The 18,410-nt window shown below is 38.9% G+C and overlaps 1 protein-coding gene across 6 annotated transcripts in view; it reads left to right on the forward strand.

The window, feature by feature from the left end:
* AFF2 (AF4/FMR2 family member 2) overlaps window positions 1–18,410 on the forward strand; it is a 503,764-nt gene that overhangs the window by 394,142 nt on the left and 91,212 nt on the right. For all 6 annotated transcript variants that reach the window (XM_025372179.1, XM_025372181.1, XM_025372180.1 and 3 more), the window contains one exon: window positions 16,053–16,090. In XM_025372179.1, the coding sequence (XP_025227964.1) occupies window positions 16,053–16,090 (38 nt within the window). The remainder of the gene's footprint in view (window positions 1–16,052; window positions 16,091–18,410) is intronic.

Here is an 18,410-nt window from a genome sequence, read left to right on the forward strand (position 1 = left end):
ACAGTTACTCCCCATTTCCCCCTCCCCCTAACCCCTTACAACTGCTAATCTACTTTTTGACTCTATGAATTTGTCTGTTTCATGTAACTGGAATCCTATAACATGTGACCTTTTTTGTCTGGCTTCTTTCACTCACCATAATGTTTTCTTGATTCTTCAATGTCATGTATCAGTACTTCATTTTGTTTTATGGCTAATTAGCATTCCATTGTATGAATAAACCACATTTTCTTTATCTACTCATCATTAGATGGACATTTTTATTGTTTCCAACTTTTGGCTACTGTGAGTAGTGCTATTGTGAAGATTTGTGTGCAAGTTTCATATAGACATGTTTTCTTTCTGGTGTGTACCTAGAAGTGGAATTGATGAGTCACATGGTAATTCTACAGTTAACTTATAGAGGAATCATCAAAATAATTTTTAGATAATATAGTGCCATGTAGATAACATAGTACGGTTCACTCGTCTTTGAATTGGGACAGTCATACCTCCAGCACCATCATAAGGAGGAGTATTGAGATTACCATTTTTAGAACCACTCTTGCTCTGTGCCAGGCACAAACTAGGTGTGGTGTCTCACTTGAACCTTACAGCAAACCTTAGCAGTAGGGTCGGGCCTCTTAGCTGAGCAAAATAATTGCAGAGTCACTCCATTTGTGGCAGAATGATTGGGGAGAAAGCATACAGACTAATGCACTGGTCTATAAAACTGTGCTCAAGGGCCCAGACAACACTGCTGGTTTCAGCTGACATAATAGAAATGGCTCAGAACCCAGTGGCTGCATTCATGCAGACATAGTCCAATAAAAAAGCCATTTACTTTCTGGTGACGTCCCCAAATCATCTCATCCATAATCATCACACCTTGACTCATTTGACGAAACTCAGATTATCCAGGTGTAGTGAGTATACAGCAATCTTTTTCAAACAGTGTCTAAGAGCTTATACTGTGGGCTTAGAGCATAAACATCCCCAAGAGAATACGTTTCAAATACATGTATGAAAATGAAATACAGGATCAAGTTGTGTCGGCTTCTAAACTGGCATTTGGGTACCGAGTATCTTACAATCAGAACAGCCTCCCCTTTTTTGCCACTTCCACCTTCCACAGCAGTATTAGCCATGCTGAGCCAGGTGACAGGTTGTGTGCATAAACACAAGCAGAGCAAGTAGAGTATGTTCAAATGCTAAATATTATTCCCTCAAATGGGAAAATGGAACATGAGTCCAGAATGGGGGAATTATAATATATAAATTAAAGATGCCAAATGGTCAGCCATAGAGACTCATGATCATAAGAAAACATTTTTAACAGAAGATTTTACCTTCGAATGACTCTTTAAAGTAAGAGATATATAATCATACATGTGCATGGCTTCAATGAAGAAGCAATAGTGATTGCAGCCTGAAAATACCTGTTAAAACTTTGTATTTTCTCTCCAGTCCTCTACTGCATTTGACTTTCTTGGTTGGGACTATTTGGACAGCAGACATATCCATGCTGTGTTCTAAGGTGGTGGGACAATGCTGGGACAGTGTAGGAGAGTATGTGAGATTATAGCTATATAGTCACACAGACATGGCTTTGAATTCTAGCTCTGCCACTCTCAAACTGGTTGACCTTGGGCAAAGATCTAAGTACCTACAAAATAGAGGTAAAAATAGGACGTTCTTCATTGGGTCATACTGGGGATTCAACGATTAGGTGAATCAATACAGGCAAAAGCACCTGACACTATGCTTAGCACATGGTAATTACTCACCACTTTAAGTGATAATAATTATCATAATTATGAGTGCTACTAATGATCTAAAAAGCTTCATATTCTTTGAGATGCTACATATATTTACTTTCCCTTTTCTTGTAAGGAATGGGATGTTAAAGACAGCTGTTGGGTTATCTATCCTGTATATGGCAAACTTGAATGAAAATGTTCTGTCATCCTAAAGTTGATTAGCTGTGTGCCTGGCCATGAGTAATTTTAACTGTAGATATTAAGAACATAGCTTTTGGAATAAAGAAGCCTGGGGTTTTATCCCAGGCCTCAAATACTAGCTATATTGCATTGGGAAAGTTGTTTAACATCTCTAAGTCTCATATCTCTTACCAGTAGACTGGAATAAACCAGCCTTGTCTGACTCATAGGAGTATTGTAAGGATCAAGTGAAGACAGTGTATAAGAAAATGCTTTGAATTACACAATAGGTGGTTACTCTTCCTTGTGGTCCTTTTAAACATTAACTGGCAGCCCTCTCTTTAGGATCCATAGGGAAATAGACACAGCCCTTCATTTTGGCCTAGGTATCCATAGGGATCTGCTAGGAACTGCGTTGCATGTCTTAACTGGCCCCCAAAGGCAGCCATTGGATATGAATGACCTTAACTTTCCTCTAAGCCCTGACAACTTTTAAACTAGAGATCCCAGGACGAAAGGTTAGGTTGCCAATGATCTGCACCAAGTCCTCCAGGAAATTATGTGTCTCTAAAAGAGTTTTTCTTCCAATGATTGGCATGGGTGGAGAGTTGATTCATACCCTTCTATTGCAGTTCTTACCGTCTCTTTCTGAGCTCATGTTATGCCCTAGAGAAAGGCTTGAAGGCTCTTCTAGGATGCTGTACTCATCTTGGCTCTCTCTCAGGAGCTATCCCTGAATGGGAGATAAATAACTATTTGAAGTTGACATTGAACTTTGCAAACATCCAGAACAGTGTTGGAATTAGACGTAGTGCTATGTACTTAGTGTCTGAATAAACATATGTGGTGCAATGTATTTTTTAAGTTTGATATCAATGGCATGGTTGAGATTTGGGGGCCACATGGTGTCCATTACCCGACTGACTGCATTTTTTACTTCTCAGCTGCCATCATAGTGGCATCATAGATAGAAAATCCAGCCCTGGCCTTCCCCATGAAACACTTATTGAATTGCCATTTTCAAGTCAGTCCTCCAGGGCAGGCAGAGATGGCCACTGGGGTTTGGCTAGGGAGTGGCCTGACCCAGGAGGACAGACGTTTTGGGAGTGGGAATATGTTATGTTCTCTGTATCTCTGTATGCCCCTACCTCATACCACTAAACCTCTGGTTTTTCTTTTTTGTCAGTTTTTCTTTTCATTTTTCTCGGGGTTAAAGGAACCCCTGAAAATTAGGAGTTAAACCTGGAATCAATTTTCATTTACAGCTGAGAAGCAGTTATTGATGCTCTGCTTGCAGTTCAATAAAAGATCTAAAGATATAGACCTTGTGCTTCTCTTTCAATATAAGTAGCCTAATCAGTCTCAAATTTTTTTTAACAAAGAAATTGTATAGACAGGTTTATTAAAATCGCTGTCTTTAAAGTTTTAAACTATCGGCAATTTGACTTATTCCAAAGGCTTCTAGAATGTGTGGCAGGCAAACTCCAAAGCTCCCTCCAGCACATGCTCTTAGAGCCAGGTAAACATCTGCTTAATATTTAATTGAGTGATATTATGATGTCTGATTTCCACAGCCCTAAACATGTAGTCTGGTGTCCACAGGTAGCAGGATGGCTTGTGATGCCTGGGTTCTGAAACCTAGTTAGATCTGGGCCTGGCTGTCTCATGCCGCAGTTATCTCACATTGGCATTAGAAGCAGCAGATTTTAGAAATCTAAAAGCCATAAAAGAGATGGGTCTTGTTAGAAATTTCCTTTAGGGCATTATAACATTAATAACATCTTATTAATATGAATTAGATTGAAATATTAGATGACTTCATTTAGCACAGTTAGTAAGTTCAGAAAACGTTTGATATGACTGAAAATGTTCAATTAGTGATCAGGTTCACTGAAAGACTCTACATAAAGCTTGGAGTAGTATGCTAGTGCTTTAAAAACAGAACTGAACCATTAAAATTTTATTTGAACACAAAACATTCTAATGTGTTGTGTCTGGGCACATGATCATGAGTAGCTCCAGTGTACCCAATTTTATTTAACCCCATCTTATTTTTTTTCTGCCGAAGAAGTATCCTGGTATTCTGTGAAATATTCACTTAATTGAAAGCATATTAATTACTGGAGATGTATGGACTTTCCAACTAGACACTAGTCGTAGAGTTGCACCTTAAGCATATGAGCATTTACAGAAAACAATGATCTTCTTAGATCTTCCTCTCCACTTCATAGTTTTTGTTTGTTTGTTTTTTGTTTTTTGTTTTTAATCTTCAGATTACTAATTACCTAACACAAAAAAAGTTACTTTTAATCTAGTTTCTTGATTTTGGTCTTATATTTGGTCCATTTTGATTTGTTTGTTGTTTGGTGGTGGTTATGGTTATGGTGGTTGTTCTTGTTGAGCGAGCTTACGGGCCTGGTTGCTATTTGAGAATTTCAAATGAAATTATTACATAGCGACTGAAGACCCGAACATTCTGGCAGCTTTGGGATGTGTTCCTGATACCTGTGATGCACACCACTGAACTTTCAGAACCTAGTAGCCACATTAAATTGAAAATCTGCATTTATGTTTTAAGTTTGCTAATGAAAAAGATGCAATAAATTTTACCCCTGCTATCATCTGACTCTTTTGAAGTTGGTGTGCTGTAGAGAATATATTAGTTGTGACAACAGATACTCTTCCCTGCTGTAATCAGTCCTATTTTGTAGCCACAGTTCTCCCTCATCATACTGAACAAGTTGTTACCTCCCCGAGGTTTCTCTGCATTTCCATTTACTTTGTTATCAGCAGAAAGGCTGGGGAAAGCCTCTTTGGTAATGACATCGATACGACACACACAGCAAGAGAGGTCAGCCTGTCAGAGCTCTAGAAAGAGCAGATGGATTAGGATGAAACTGGGTGCAAAATAACTTTGATAGAGTCTTTTAATGTAAACAGTTTATCTGTCATTGCCTTTCATTGAAATCCATCACAGAATGATAGCATTTGGCCCGTTAAGGTTACAGAATGTAGCTGAATAAAATCTATACATTGTCATACTCAAACTGTCCACCAATTAGAGAATGAGAGGACATTTTAATTTATTCATTAAAGACAGGAAAGTAAACAGGATTACATATAAGGTTAATAGAATAACATTGGCCTTCATATTCCCAAGATTGTATTTCCCATTTGACTATGTTAGCACAGAGACTAGATTAATAAGAAACTGCTTAGGGCTTATATGATGTGGTTTTTAAAATGCTTGAGACAAGTCTGTGACTGTTTAGAAACCTGTGTGCTGAATTTTTTTTATTACAATTACGTCTTCTCCTTTAGTACCAATTTTTTTGACTTGTAAATCTATATATAATAGAATGCTTTGAGCATACAGAGATGCATAGAAGTGTAATGTTTTTACGTATTGTGCTTATCACATGGTCAGTAATGACCAAATGCTGGTTAATGTCTAATACACTTTATGAATTATCCAACTATGAGCATTTCAGTTGCAAAGCCAATAGCTGTTTTGCTTAGCTTAGCACTTTTCCACAATGACCTTAAGTCAAACACTGGTGAGGATATGTTGCTTGCCCCAATATCCAAACAGAAACTAAAATGGATATGATCTGTCATTTCAAAATATATAATGTTCATGTATGACAGGGATGACCACAGCCTTTTCACCCACAAAGAGCACACAGCACATATATGGTTCTGTAAAGAGTGTGGCAGTGAGAGTATCAGCCACCTCTGGAAAGCTGGGGACCACTAAGCACAGATTTCAGTTGAAGTGCCTGGAGAAACAGTCCTCATCATGTTGCCCTTTCTGGGCTGGAGGAAGTGGCTAGACATCATTGGTCCTTTCTTCACTCAAACCCCACCCCCTGTTTGGTCCCCGCACGTTCTTTTTCTTAAGTCTCTTCATCACCCTAATTAGGGTCCTAATCCATTCTTGCAACCTGGAAGTTTCACTCTGGAGTCATTCGTAAGTAAGTCCCAGAAAATGCAACATGTGTGCCTAACTTCATTGGTAGTTTCCAAGCCTTGAGTTTAACCAGGGTTCTGGAATATACCTAGAACAGCATGCACATCTCAAGCAAAAGTTATATAATGAAACACTTGGCCACTTTGAAAAAGTAAGATTTTGAAATTTATATTCTTGCTTGAAAAATTTACTGGGGCTTCGGTTTAGGGCTCAAGAATGCTTAACTCTGCCCCATCCCCGCCAGATATCTGCCATCTGCTAAAAAAGTCACCAGGCAGGCTGCAAGCACCAAGGACCTTGCTCTGCATGGAAAACTGAATTGATATTTTCTTAAGCAGCTATATTTACTTTTATGTTTATTTATCAAGAGCAAAGAGCGTAAGCATTGTTAAATTTGAGATAAACCAATCCAACATTAACCATTCAAAATACAGGTGGGTGGGCAGAAAAAAGAAACAAAACTTTCCAAAATGTATGGGGCCACATAACTCATATTTCGCACAGCAAAAATTTCATAGGAGTCTTTGGAACATTTTACTAAAAATGTATAAACTTGCTAAAGCTGATTTCTTGTTAATGGAGGCCGACTAAGGCTTCATATTTAGCCCTGAATCATATATATGTGTGTGTGTCTTTCTCAAAAAACTAAAAATAAAACTACTATATGATCCAACAGTCTCACTACTGGGTAGTTTTCCAAAGTAAAGAAAATCAGTATATTAAAGGAATACTTGCACCACCATGTTTATTGCCGCATAAGTCACAATAGCTAAGATATGGAATCAATCTAAATGTTCATCAACAGATAAATGGCTAAAATGTGATATATATACACATTGTGTAAACTGTGATATATATGTATATATACACATTGTGTAAAATGTGATATATATATGCATATATATATACACACACACACACACATACACAAAATTGATTATTATTTAGCCATAAAAGAGTATAAAATCTTGTCATTTCTGGCAACATTGCTGCAAAAGCAAGTAGGGCTTTAGTTCGTCCCCCTCCTGTGGAGTCTGCACTCTGGATTCATGCCCTTCCCTGAGTTCTGGCCAGATTTCTCAATGGGTTCAAATTGTTACAAAGTTCAGCTGGAGGTTTCCTTCTCCCTGTAGCCTTTTCCGAGTGCCTCTGGCAGCCCTCCTAAAGGACCCCTGTGAGGCAAGGTGGCAATTGCTTACTAGGGGGCCCAGCAAGCTCACAGGGCTTTTCCCACTGCTTCCTCTACCCTTCCTCTACCCCTGTATTTTGCTAGCAGGGGTACTGTGCTTACAATAAAAATGGCTTGGGTATGGTTCCATAAAGTAGTAGGGATACAGGGAACCAAGTTACAATTGGCAACATTAAATTCACGCAGACAATGAGGGCAAGAGATAGTGTACAGACCAAATGTGTTAATACCCATGTAATTTTATTTGAATATTGACATAAGTGACACCCACCCACCACCTTAAACACACACATATAAATGAAGTCTGTAATAACATCCTTTTGTCTTATTGACAAGTATGGCCATGCTACTATATGACTGTATTTGTGGTGTTCTGGCTGTGAACAGTGTACTCTGTGAGTGTGTGTGTGTGTGTGTGTAAGACAGGGAGGGGGAGGGGGGAGAGAGAGAGATACAGAGATACCAAGACGAATGGAAATTCTGTGCATTACTAATTGGCACACCACTGCCCTCACCTATGGATGTCTGTTCCAATTCCATATGCTCTGTTGTGTTCCCCTGTGAAGAAAGTAGTGCAATGGTGCTTGTGATAGTGGAAGAACCTGGCCTCTTATATCCTCATTTGCCCTCTTCTTCTCCCCTCTGTATCTTCTCACCTCTCCTGCCCAACCATTCTTACCTAATATTTCTTCTCCCAGCTCTCACTTGGAGCAGAATCACAGCCTGAGCCCAGGTTCTTAAAGACAGCGATTAGGTTCCCCTTCGAGCCTCTGAGCCACGAGCCTGCCTGGTAACGTGGAGAAAACTTTATAGTGGGTGAGAGCATCCCTATGACCAGGCATGTCCCAGAATCCCCGAGTCTAGCCTTCAGAATCCTCTGGGCATAAGCATGGACTCGAGGGTCATTAAGTCTTAGTAAGTCTCTATTCCTCTTTACTGCATCTGCCAAGAAACACCATGCTAGGTATAACTCCTTAGCTCAGAGGAGCAGATGTGTTATGAAATGAGGGGGAAGGAAACTATCCTGAAAAGAGAACAATCTGTTTGGGAGATGATGTTAATTCAACTTCCCGCAGGAGCCGTGAAAACACTGATTTTGTACCATTAAGTCTTCACAGTGTGACCATGAAACTGTCCTCAGCAACTTTTCTGTTTTAATATATTTGTGTAAATCCTGATGTAGTTTCACAACTGTTACAATTGAGGCTTCAAAAGATGAAGGAGAAGACATCTCAAGTAGACAAATTAGACTCTGTGGCACAACTCTTTATTGGCAGTGTGCATGCCTGCAGATAATGGCAGCAGCTATCTTCCAACCCAGCAAGATTCTCCTTCTCAGTCTATAACTAATGGTGAACAGATACAGTATTTGGAGAGAGGCTTCCATGTGTTTCAGCTTTTTTGGCAGAAAGTGAAGAAAATTCCACATTTTTTCTGATAAAACATATTATATTGTCCCTTCCAGCCAGAGCAGAAGTAGTGTTTCTTGAGAGGCTCCCTTCCTGAATGATGATAGGATAGACCTGATAATACTACCAGGACATGCTACAGAGCCTGGTTTTCCTGACTATAGTTAGAAATAGACTGAGGGAAAATTGAGTACATTAGACAATTAGTTGCTATTTTTTGCCTCCTAGTCCAGACTATTTTGAGTTGTTAGCACAGAAATAGTAATGCTGTCTGTGGTCGAAGAGACATACTGGTTTGATCTGCCATGTTCTTGTGTTCATTATTTCTCTTTTGATTAACAAGAAAGTAACTCCCTAACTTCCTGGTTCTCCCTCATTGTGTCCATCTTCCTTATTGTATCCACATTTATCTTCCCAAATCAAGTCAGACTCTATCCAATTTCTGCTTAAAATTCCTTCCCTTGAGCCCTACATTCTCCATTGTATACTACAGACTTTATGTAATAAAGGGCAAACACTATTGTTGCCAAGAACATTGTTGCCAAGGTCCTTCACTCAATATTCAATCACACATATATATATGATTCAGGGCTAAATATGAAGCCTTAGTCCACTTCATGTATTTTTTAATATATATATATATATATATATATATATATGAGAGAAAAAATGAGAAAAAATACATATCCATATATATTATATATATTATTTTATATATTATATATCCATATATAAATATATATATTTATATATACATATGGAGGTAATCCTTTTAGATATATGTGAAATACTCCTGTGTGTGTATTAAAATATAGAATACCAGACCTTAAAATGACCATAGAGAGTTTTTACTCCAGCTTTCTCATTTTCTCAATAAGAAAACTGAGATACTAACAGTCAGTTAGTATTTAGTATATAAATAAAAATGAATGCAGTCTCATCACCCAGAGTATAATGTGTTCCAAAGGGACAAGAAGCCTGATCACACTAGTAGGTTAAGGATAAAGGTGTATTATCAGTATTTCCTGCCAATTAGGTTTTTGAATACATAATTGAGCACCTATTATGTACTAATAATACACTTCCCATTTCTTCTGGTTACGCATGGTAGGGAGAAAACCTCTATTAGGCATTGATTGTCTCTCACTAAAAGACACATGTCATTTTGCGAGGTGTGCCCCCTTAGCATCAGAGGCAAGAGGGCTCAGATTGGTTAGGGGAAAGAAAATGGAATTTTCAAACCCACAAACCCCAGGGGAACAGAGTGACCAAGTGCCACTTACATTGGGCCTCCTGACTGGGGAAAAATAAACACCTCAAAGCAATACTGAAGTGCTTGCCTGGCATCTCCATTTTTACTCCACTTAGAGAATGATTAGTGTCAACAGATGACTTTTGTGGGTGAAACATACTTCTTCACCAAAGACAGTACATTTTTCATTAAGTTACAATAAACCAAACCTTAGTTATAAAGGAAATTTCCAACTGACAAATGGATCTTGCTAAAGGATTTTCTATCCAGCAACATAGCCAGAGTGAAGGGAGCAATTCTTTATGGAATGCAGGCACTGCTGAATGCTGTTATCACATCATCTTTGGGCTGGATGCTCACAAAACTCTGGCTGCCAAGTTAGTGAAATGTGCATGCAGGTACAAGTAGTACCTGCTATTCAATGGCTGTTCAACTGGCTGTGGCAGGGTCTTGAATGGCAATGTGAGTGAAATTGATACTTACTCAATAAGCAATGGGAAGCCATGAAGGATTATGACAATGAGAGCAATGTGATCAAAGTGGAGCCTTAGGAAGATTCATCTTGCAGTAGAACATAAAATGGATTTAGAATAGGGAGACCAGTAGAGAAGTGAGGTGGCAGTGGCCACAGTCCTGGTGAGAGGCAACACAAATCAAGTTAGCAGTAGTTGCAGGAAGAGTGAGGAAGGCACAGGTAGCTACAAGCTTTCTTCCAGAAAGTGGGATGGGAAATTCACCCTGTGAATGCTGCTCCATACTCCCTCCTCTTTGGAGTGTAAACAAGAGCCTTACATTCAGTTGCTGGATGAATTTAGATGCACATCAGCCTGGAGCTCAGCTCTTCCTCCAGAGGCTTATTTTTTCCCTCCATACAGAGCTTAGTGTCATCTGGCACATTTTCATGCCCAGAGCATAATGTCCAGGCCTATGAGTTTGCCTAGTCATTCCTCATTCATTTATCTCATCAATGTTCAAGTGACTATTAAGTGCAAGACATAGTTCTATCCACTTAGAACAAATTTTCCCCAACCTCTGTCTGTCAAAAGTATATTCCTGCCCTTGTTATGTATAGCAAAGACCTATTTCGTTGATTATCAGAAAAGAATGAATAAAGTTAAAATGTGGAAAGCCTAGTGATCTAAAGATAGGTAACATGTTTTTGCTTCCTAGTGGTTCAAAGTTCAAATACAGGATATTTCCATGCACGTTTTCAGGCATGCATAATAATGGTTAGTGTTTTCCTAAAGATTACAATCCCTGTATGACAAGTCAGAAATTCAGGCACCCAGGTGTTGTAAAATCTTGAGTGACATTTTGTCCTCTTAATCTGCCACCCTTGGCTGTGTGTGCTTAATGCCAGCTGAAACCCCAGCCTACAGGATACATTGTCTTTTGCTATTTTACTCATTCCAGTGAAATCTATTTAAATGCTGTAATTAAGCAATTCATTTTTATATTTAAGCAAGTGCTGTCAGTATATGTCTCTTCAATTGTTTTAGCCAGTTCTGTTGGTATTGACTTTAGACCATCTGAATACCCTAATGATGAGTTCATTTGTTAATAGAAGAGTTTCTCTTCTGAACTTAGGCAATCGATGCAATTTACCAATACATGCTGCTAAGTTAAGAGTATGGCTGTGTCTCACAGAACAATTATGTGAAAAAAAATTAAATCCAAAACAAAACAAAGAAACACAAAATCAATGCAATTAATTGTTTTTCTGTCTTTTTCCATGTTGTTGAATACCCAGTTATTTGAAATTATCTGAACGATTGGCTTTTCCCTTTTGATTAAGAAATGTAAAAACCCAGTTTGGATGTATCTGCTAGTAGAATGTAAGGAAAATGCATATGAAATAGAAATGCAAAAGGAATATAGAACAATACTAATAAAATCACACTTTATGCTTGACTGACAGTATTATTATTGATTATGGAAAAAACCAATACCTGAGTCCACTGCCACAATATCTCTAGGCCATCCAAATGTTCGCTTTGACAGTCTCAACGTACAGGAAACATATTGCATTAGATTTGTTTTCTGTAAAAGGAGGGGGATAATGTCATAAGTTTGACTGTAACTGTTCAAAGCATGCTTCTTATAACCCCCAAAAGATTCTCTACATTTTCTATAAATATAGTATACATGTCTATTGGACTAGAATAACAATTAATGGAGTATAATCTCTGGGACAGAATTACCTTGCTAAAGAATTTTGAAGAAGTGTTATCATTATACAGCAAACAGCTGGCAAGTTTTCTAAGCATCTTTTATGTCACATTTTATCCCTAAGGAAATATGATATCGTGTATGCCATGTGGATGGGACTCAAGAGATAGCAACAGTCTTTCCTTCCTTCATTCTTTCTACCTATTTTTTTGTAATAGCGCTATGTTATATGGTTTATGTAATTCAATATGGTTCCTGGGTTACCTGAGCTTTAGTGCCGCACAAGGATTATCTATATAAAAGAAAGACGGGGTTCTTATTTTCAGGAACATAGGTTTAGTGAGTGAGCAACTCTGAGCCTGTCTGTAGCCACATCATCCCTCCAAAGGAAATAAATTTGCTGATAATGAGAGAGGAGTCATCTCAGAAATCCTCCTTGGAATCAGAGAAGTTCCTTCTTCCTTGCATTTAATTTCTCAAGATACCCCATGACAGAGGTGGCCCATGTAGAATAGGAGCTTCAGGGTTTCCCCATCCTCAGGGTCCAACGTTAATAAAGAAGTAAAGAGCCTCTTTGATGGAGTGAAGTGTGGAAGGAGGGGCTACTGAAGGAGAGATCAGCTGGAAAATACGGAATCATCCTAGGCTTCCTTGGAAACACAGAGAGAGAGAAAAGAGAGAAAGACAAATAGAGAAAAAGAGAGGTCTGTAGAATCTAAACATATCAAAGTCTTCTGTGAATAGCACTTTCCAGACAGAAGCATTCTATTCACTCCAGAACCACTACTGATATGGAGAGTAGAAGATAGTGGTTCCTATAATCCTCATTGGAATAACTACGTAGGTTTCATACCGCAACATGGCCTCTACTCAGTAAGCCCATAAACTATCTGGCTGTAAAAATCTACGCATGAACACCTGTGTAGAAAGCAGTCACAATCAAGATGCACTGCATTTACATATCATATTGCAGCTTCCAGAGCACTGTTGTCGATGTTGGCTACTCACAACCACCCTTGCTGTAGAAAAGGCAGAAATTATTATCTTCATTTTTAAAATGAAGAAACTGATGCTCAAAGGTGTTTAGTACTTGCCAATAGGGTAAGTGGCAAAGCTGGGACTAGAATCCAGGTTTTTAACATTTCTGGCACAGCACTCTCTCCACGCTAGCCTATTACCTCACATCACACCATACTGGAGTACATTCTCTAACATTTTAATTTCTTTTATGGTTTCTTCTTATACTAGAGCTTCCTCAATTGTGAGATAAGTATCATGATAGGGAACTATGGCAAAAAAAATTAAAGAGAATATAGGTTTTTAAAAGCATATAGACGTTATAAATTAAAGCAACACAACTGTTAACTCTCCAGCCTCCATTTTCCAATCAGTTTAAATTACTTTAATGTATGTTTTTAAACTTAAAATTAGCTGCAATCCCAATATGTAACTGTCTTGATGTTTGGTGAATTGTGCTATGTCATTTCCTTTTAATTTTCCTCCTTTTGCAGTGTGTCTCACATTCTGGCATGTGTATCCGGAACTTGCGATTGTCTTCTTATGTCCCATCATTTCAAAAGACAAATTATCTCTTTGTGTATCTTGTAGAATAATTCACGTATCATTTGCACATAAATAATTCACTTAAATTTTTTTCCTCAAAGTCTCTTAATGTAATAATTCCTCATAGCATGCCTAAAACAACATCAAATTACAGTGAAAGCAAAGTAACAAATTGCGAGCTTTTTCTCATATGGTGAGGTTCTCTGCCATCATTTACTCCACCGTCATTTACTTGCCATCATTTACTTGAGAGATTCAAGGTGATGAGCACACAAGAGGATGACATGAGGACATCTGACTAGAGCTGTTGGGACATCAGAATAATAGCAAGTTAATTTCCAAAGAAAGGAGAATCTTTCAGCATAGACATTTTCGATCAATAGCCAGGCAACCCAGAAAAAATAATTTAAAGGAAGTTATTTTCCTATGTTGGCTCTATAAAAATATGAATGTTTCAAAGAAACTGGCCTCAAACATGATCATCTTCCTCCTGATCAGAGAAAAATAACTGGGTCTAATTGGCAATTCCAAAGCATAGAGCAGAAAGGATATTTTCACAAAACATGCCTCCGAATCAAAGGGAGGTTAAGCAATGTCACTTTGATTTTTCCCTCTTCCTGTCTCCTGCCAGTGGCAAGCTCATCCTATCACATCCAGCATGCTTTAAAAGGAAACCACTTGAACACAGCACCCATTACTTTGTGATAACCTAAGTCTTCTAGAACAGACTTATCTGGAGTCTAAGGGATTGAAAAAAGTGGATTCATGTGATTTCCACAGTGACATGTCTTCAGCCTACTGCTATATCTTATTGCAAACCAGCCAGACTTGGGAGAGAAAAGGGTGTTTTAAAAAAAAAGGCAGATGTGAGTGTGCATGTGTGTACAGACTGGGTCCTGCTGCTGTAGGAAAGGTGTGTGCCAGTCCCCACTTCTTGCCAGCACCTTCTCTCTCTTTGTTCTTCTGACATGGGAGAATCTGCAGGATGAGTGAGGTTCGCATCCTCTGTACATGGACTGCAAATGAACAGGTTTTCATATCCAAGATACATGTGACAGATGAGTTGGGCCAGCCAGACACATATTTCTTGTTTTCTCATTTTCACCTCTTACCTCATTCCTTAGCTTTTTTCCTATTCTAGCACTTGCCAAAATTCAACCTCAGGCACAGACGGTGAGAAAATGATTTTTGCCTACCAAGCCAAAGAAAGTGCCCAAATATTAATGGTTATTTATCTAGAAACAGAACCTGAGACTTAATAAATGGAAGCATGGATTTCCAGCACTAACATCTAAACTTTGGAAGTGTTTTATTCAGTTGTTATGCATAGAGGGTTTCAGTGTGTCGAATATCACTTGTCACCCAGAATGTCAAGTCCAGAGTTAGATTACATGTTGTCTCTGCTAAAAGTGGTTGCCTCTGTATTCTAATTTACAGCAGTATTCTCTTCTCTCTTCTCTGTAGCCCTTACCCACCTCCAAGATTCACAAATATAAAGGTCCCCAAACAGATACTTTTGTAAAGGATCTGAACAACGCTGAGGTTGTCAAATGGCTGCTTCAATGCTCTTTTTATCAAACGTAGCGTCTGTAGCCTGAAAAAGTCTACGGGAGTACAAGTTTGGTTCTGATTACATAATTATGCTACAGAAATATGAAAAAAAATCATCACTGAAACCCTCCAGGTGCTTAAACAGTTTGATAGACTGTAGCCACTCTGCCATCAGCACCCCCAGCTGTGTTGCTTAGCAACATTTTAATTCCAAAAGAATCGAAGGAGATGAAATCCCTGTGGAGAAGGAAACAGAAATAAGAGGGCTGTTGACAGATGATCTGAGTTGTTTCTTCTAATGTACTGTGAAGATCACTAGCTCTTTTCATGAATGATAAATGGACTGTACACAGATCAATGGGTTCAGTGCTAAACTGGAACCAGGCTCTATGTCTAAGGCAATGCAGGCCGAGAGGCCCGGGGATTTCCTCATTTCTATGATTTGGTGTGTATTTTCTTAATGATCCACGGGAGGAAATTGATCTCAGTATTCAGTCATTCCTTGTCCTTTTGTGGTGTAGGCTAATAAAAATGATTTTGGAAATGGACACTTGACTTTCTATCATGGTGGAAGTGTGGCCAGGTGTCAGCAGCAGTGCTAGGGTGAGCAGTTCCCTACCACAAATCTAAAAATCCAAGATATGCCCACGACCATTCCGTCTGCATCTGTTTCCCCAACCTGTCATTACAACACAATCAGGTCCAAACAGGGTAAGATTAGAGTGAAAGGTGGGAAGAGAAGGACCCTAGCTGTGCACCCAGAAGTCCACTTTTATGGTCCCTGATGAACTTTCTAGGCAGCCTTCACAAGGCCTGCCTGTATTGGAAAGCTGCACTTGGACAGGTAACTGTGTTTCCCAGGAGAAGAAAATTGCTTTCTGAGTCTCCAGTCTGCTTATCTACAGCACCCTGTTTCGATTAGCTCCTTATGTTTCTGAAGAGCATTTTATATTGCTTATTGTTTTGGTAGCTAGTTGCAATGATTATGCCTGCTAATATTGTCTAATTGCATTTTTTCTTCTCTTTACAGGCTGTTGAAAAGGCAAAACCTAGGAATAATCCTGTGAAGTAAGTTATTATTTTTATTAGTTGCAAATGTTAATTTTAATGGACTCGATGCATGTGAAAAAATAAGGTCATAAAAGAGACCTTGGATTTTGAGTTAATCTCTATTCATGACAATTTAAAGACAAAAACAAAACAAGCCAAAAAAAATCCTCCAATGAGCAGGGACCAGCTTATATTTTTTCCTGTGTTCCTGATGAAGAAATGCCCCAAGTTGTACCCAGTTTACATAAATTAATATGTGCAATCCATGAATAGCTGCCAAATTCTATTATAATCATATTCAATACATAGTACTTCAAGCCTTTGGGTTTTGCACATGCTAAAAAGATTACATTTTTAATTGCAAACCTTGGACCTATGACAGAGACATAAATGACTGAAAGTGTGCCAAGTGATTTCCAGCCACGTGGGGAAGTTTGGCACCTTGGCATCAAGGCCTCAATACTCAGTTAATGAAAAGCTCATAAAATATACTTAACCGAAGGCTTTTCTTTTTTTGTTTTAGCTAACAGAAAGCAACTCCCAAGGCATTTTATGAGATACTCTTAAATCATAAACAAGCTACACAGACCTCCTTTAAATATAGTACGTCTTAGACATCCCTGTCTCTTCCAGAAGGGAGACTTTCAAATTAAGAAGGATGACTGTCTTGTCATTTGGGTTTGTAACATCTGATTGCAGTGTTACAATGCATGCTAGCCCTGCCAGCTCTGTGGCTGAGGGAGGACTTTCTCTATTTGCTGGGTTATTATAGGTCTGGTAGTATCACATCTCGAGGAACTATGTGTTAATTTATTTCGGCTGACTTCCATTATATTGATACCAAATACAGAAATGGAGAGTACATTGATTTTTAAGTTTCTGGGAGAATGGATCAGCTAATGCCAATGACAAGAAGCCTGCTTATGTTTTGTATAATAAAATAACTAACTTTTCCAGGGCACCAGGGTAGCATTTAGCATACCATTAAATCCAAGCCCTAGTACGTTTTTCCAAAAGGTGTTGTGTACTTTGCTTTTAAGTTTCATTTTTCTTAGGCCAAAGAATATTTCCTATCAGGCTCTGTAACGTCTAGAGGGATATCCGTAGTCTGGAGATATATTATGTTGTAGTCCTGTGGAAGTATTTGTAGTAGCTGAGGTTTTGTCAAATCGTGCAGTTGGGGTTGAAATCTTCTCTGCAACCTGATTTCTTTTCCATCTGAATGCCCTAAAGTCTCCTCCACTGTGACCCTGTGGCTGGCAAGCTCGGAGAATTAGAGGTGGTGCTAATGAGGCCAGGGTCAGGGCTTTTGTCCCTGGGTGGGCGATTAGTGATCTTCTTTCCTGCAGTTCAACTGCACTCCTCCCTCCAGTCCGCCTGCATGCAGATGTGTGCCCCAGGTCACAAGGCATGGGGCTAGGGCTGGAGGAATGTAAATCGAGGCCCTCAATGGCAAATGTCTCCAAGCTCCAGCCCTCCCAATAGGAAGTGATTCCCAAGCTGCATTTTTGCATGCATAGAATAGCCCATCGGCAGTGTTTGGGGTTGCATTTAATTCTATTCTAATGGCCTAGAAGCGGGACCTGTTTTCTCTTTGCTCCTTGTGAGAATTTGACCCTACAGTAATTGTATTTTTATGAGTTCTTATTAATTCACAGTGCAGACTCTATCTAATGTCTAGCTTTCTGAGGAATGTTATAAAAAGAAGGAAGGGAAACTAGAAGTCACAGGATTATTGAGTTTTGTGCTTTAAATATATTTGAAAATCCGCTTAGTAATAAACCTAAGTCACAACCAACTGGTAGGTGTTTAGAATTGTCCTTGTAATTAAATAAGATACTGTTCTCAGGATGAGTTTGGGTTCATGATACCAAACTCAGCACTTGAAGAAGGAGACTTCCTCAAGACCTCAGCTCAGAAACAAAAAACTCCACAGCAGGGTTCAGTTGCTCTGCCTGACAGGAAAACGCAGTCAAAGTTTTTAAAAAGTTTTATATATAATAGTCCTTTTGCCATTTCTGACGACATCAAAGGCACCCCTCCCGAGGAAATCTCAACTGCACAACCCTACTATGCCCCAATTCAGCAGGAAGCAGTTAGAGCAGTCATCGGCCAACCTCCCCAACAGCACTTGGGTTTTCCTGTTGAGAGGGGGTACTGAGAGACAGGACTAGCTGGATTTCCTAGGCCGATTAAGAATTCCTAAGCCTAGTTGGGGAAGGTGACCACACCCTCCTTTAAACATGGGGCTTCTAACTCAGCTCACACCTGACCAATCAGGTAGTAAAGAGAGCTCACTAAAATACCAATTAGGCTAAAAACAGGAGGTAAAGAAATA

This window comes from Theropithecus gelada, chromosome X (genome assembly GCF_003255815.1).
Source record: "Theropithecus gelada isolate Dixy chromosome X, Tgel_1.0, whole genome shotgun sequence".
NCBI lineage: Eukaryota > Metazoa > Chordata > Mammalia > Primates > Cercopithecidae > Theropithecus > Theropithecus gelada.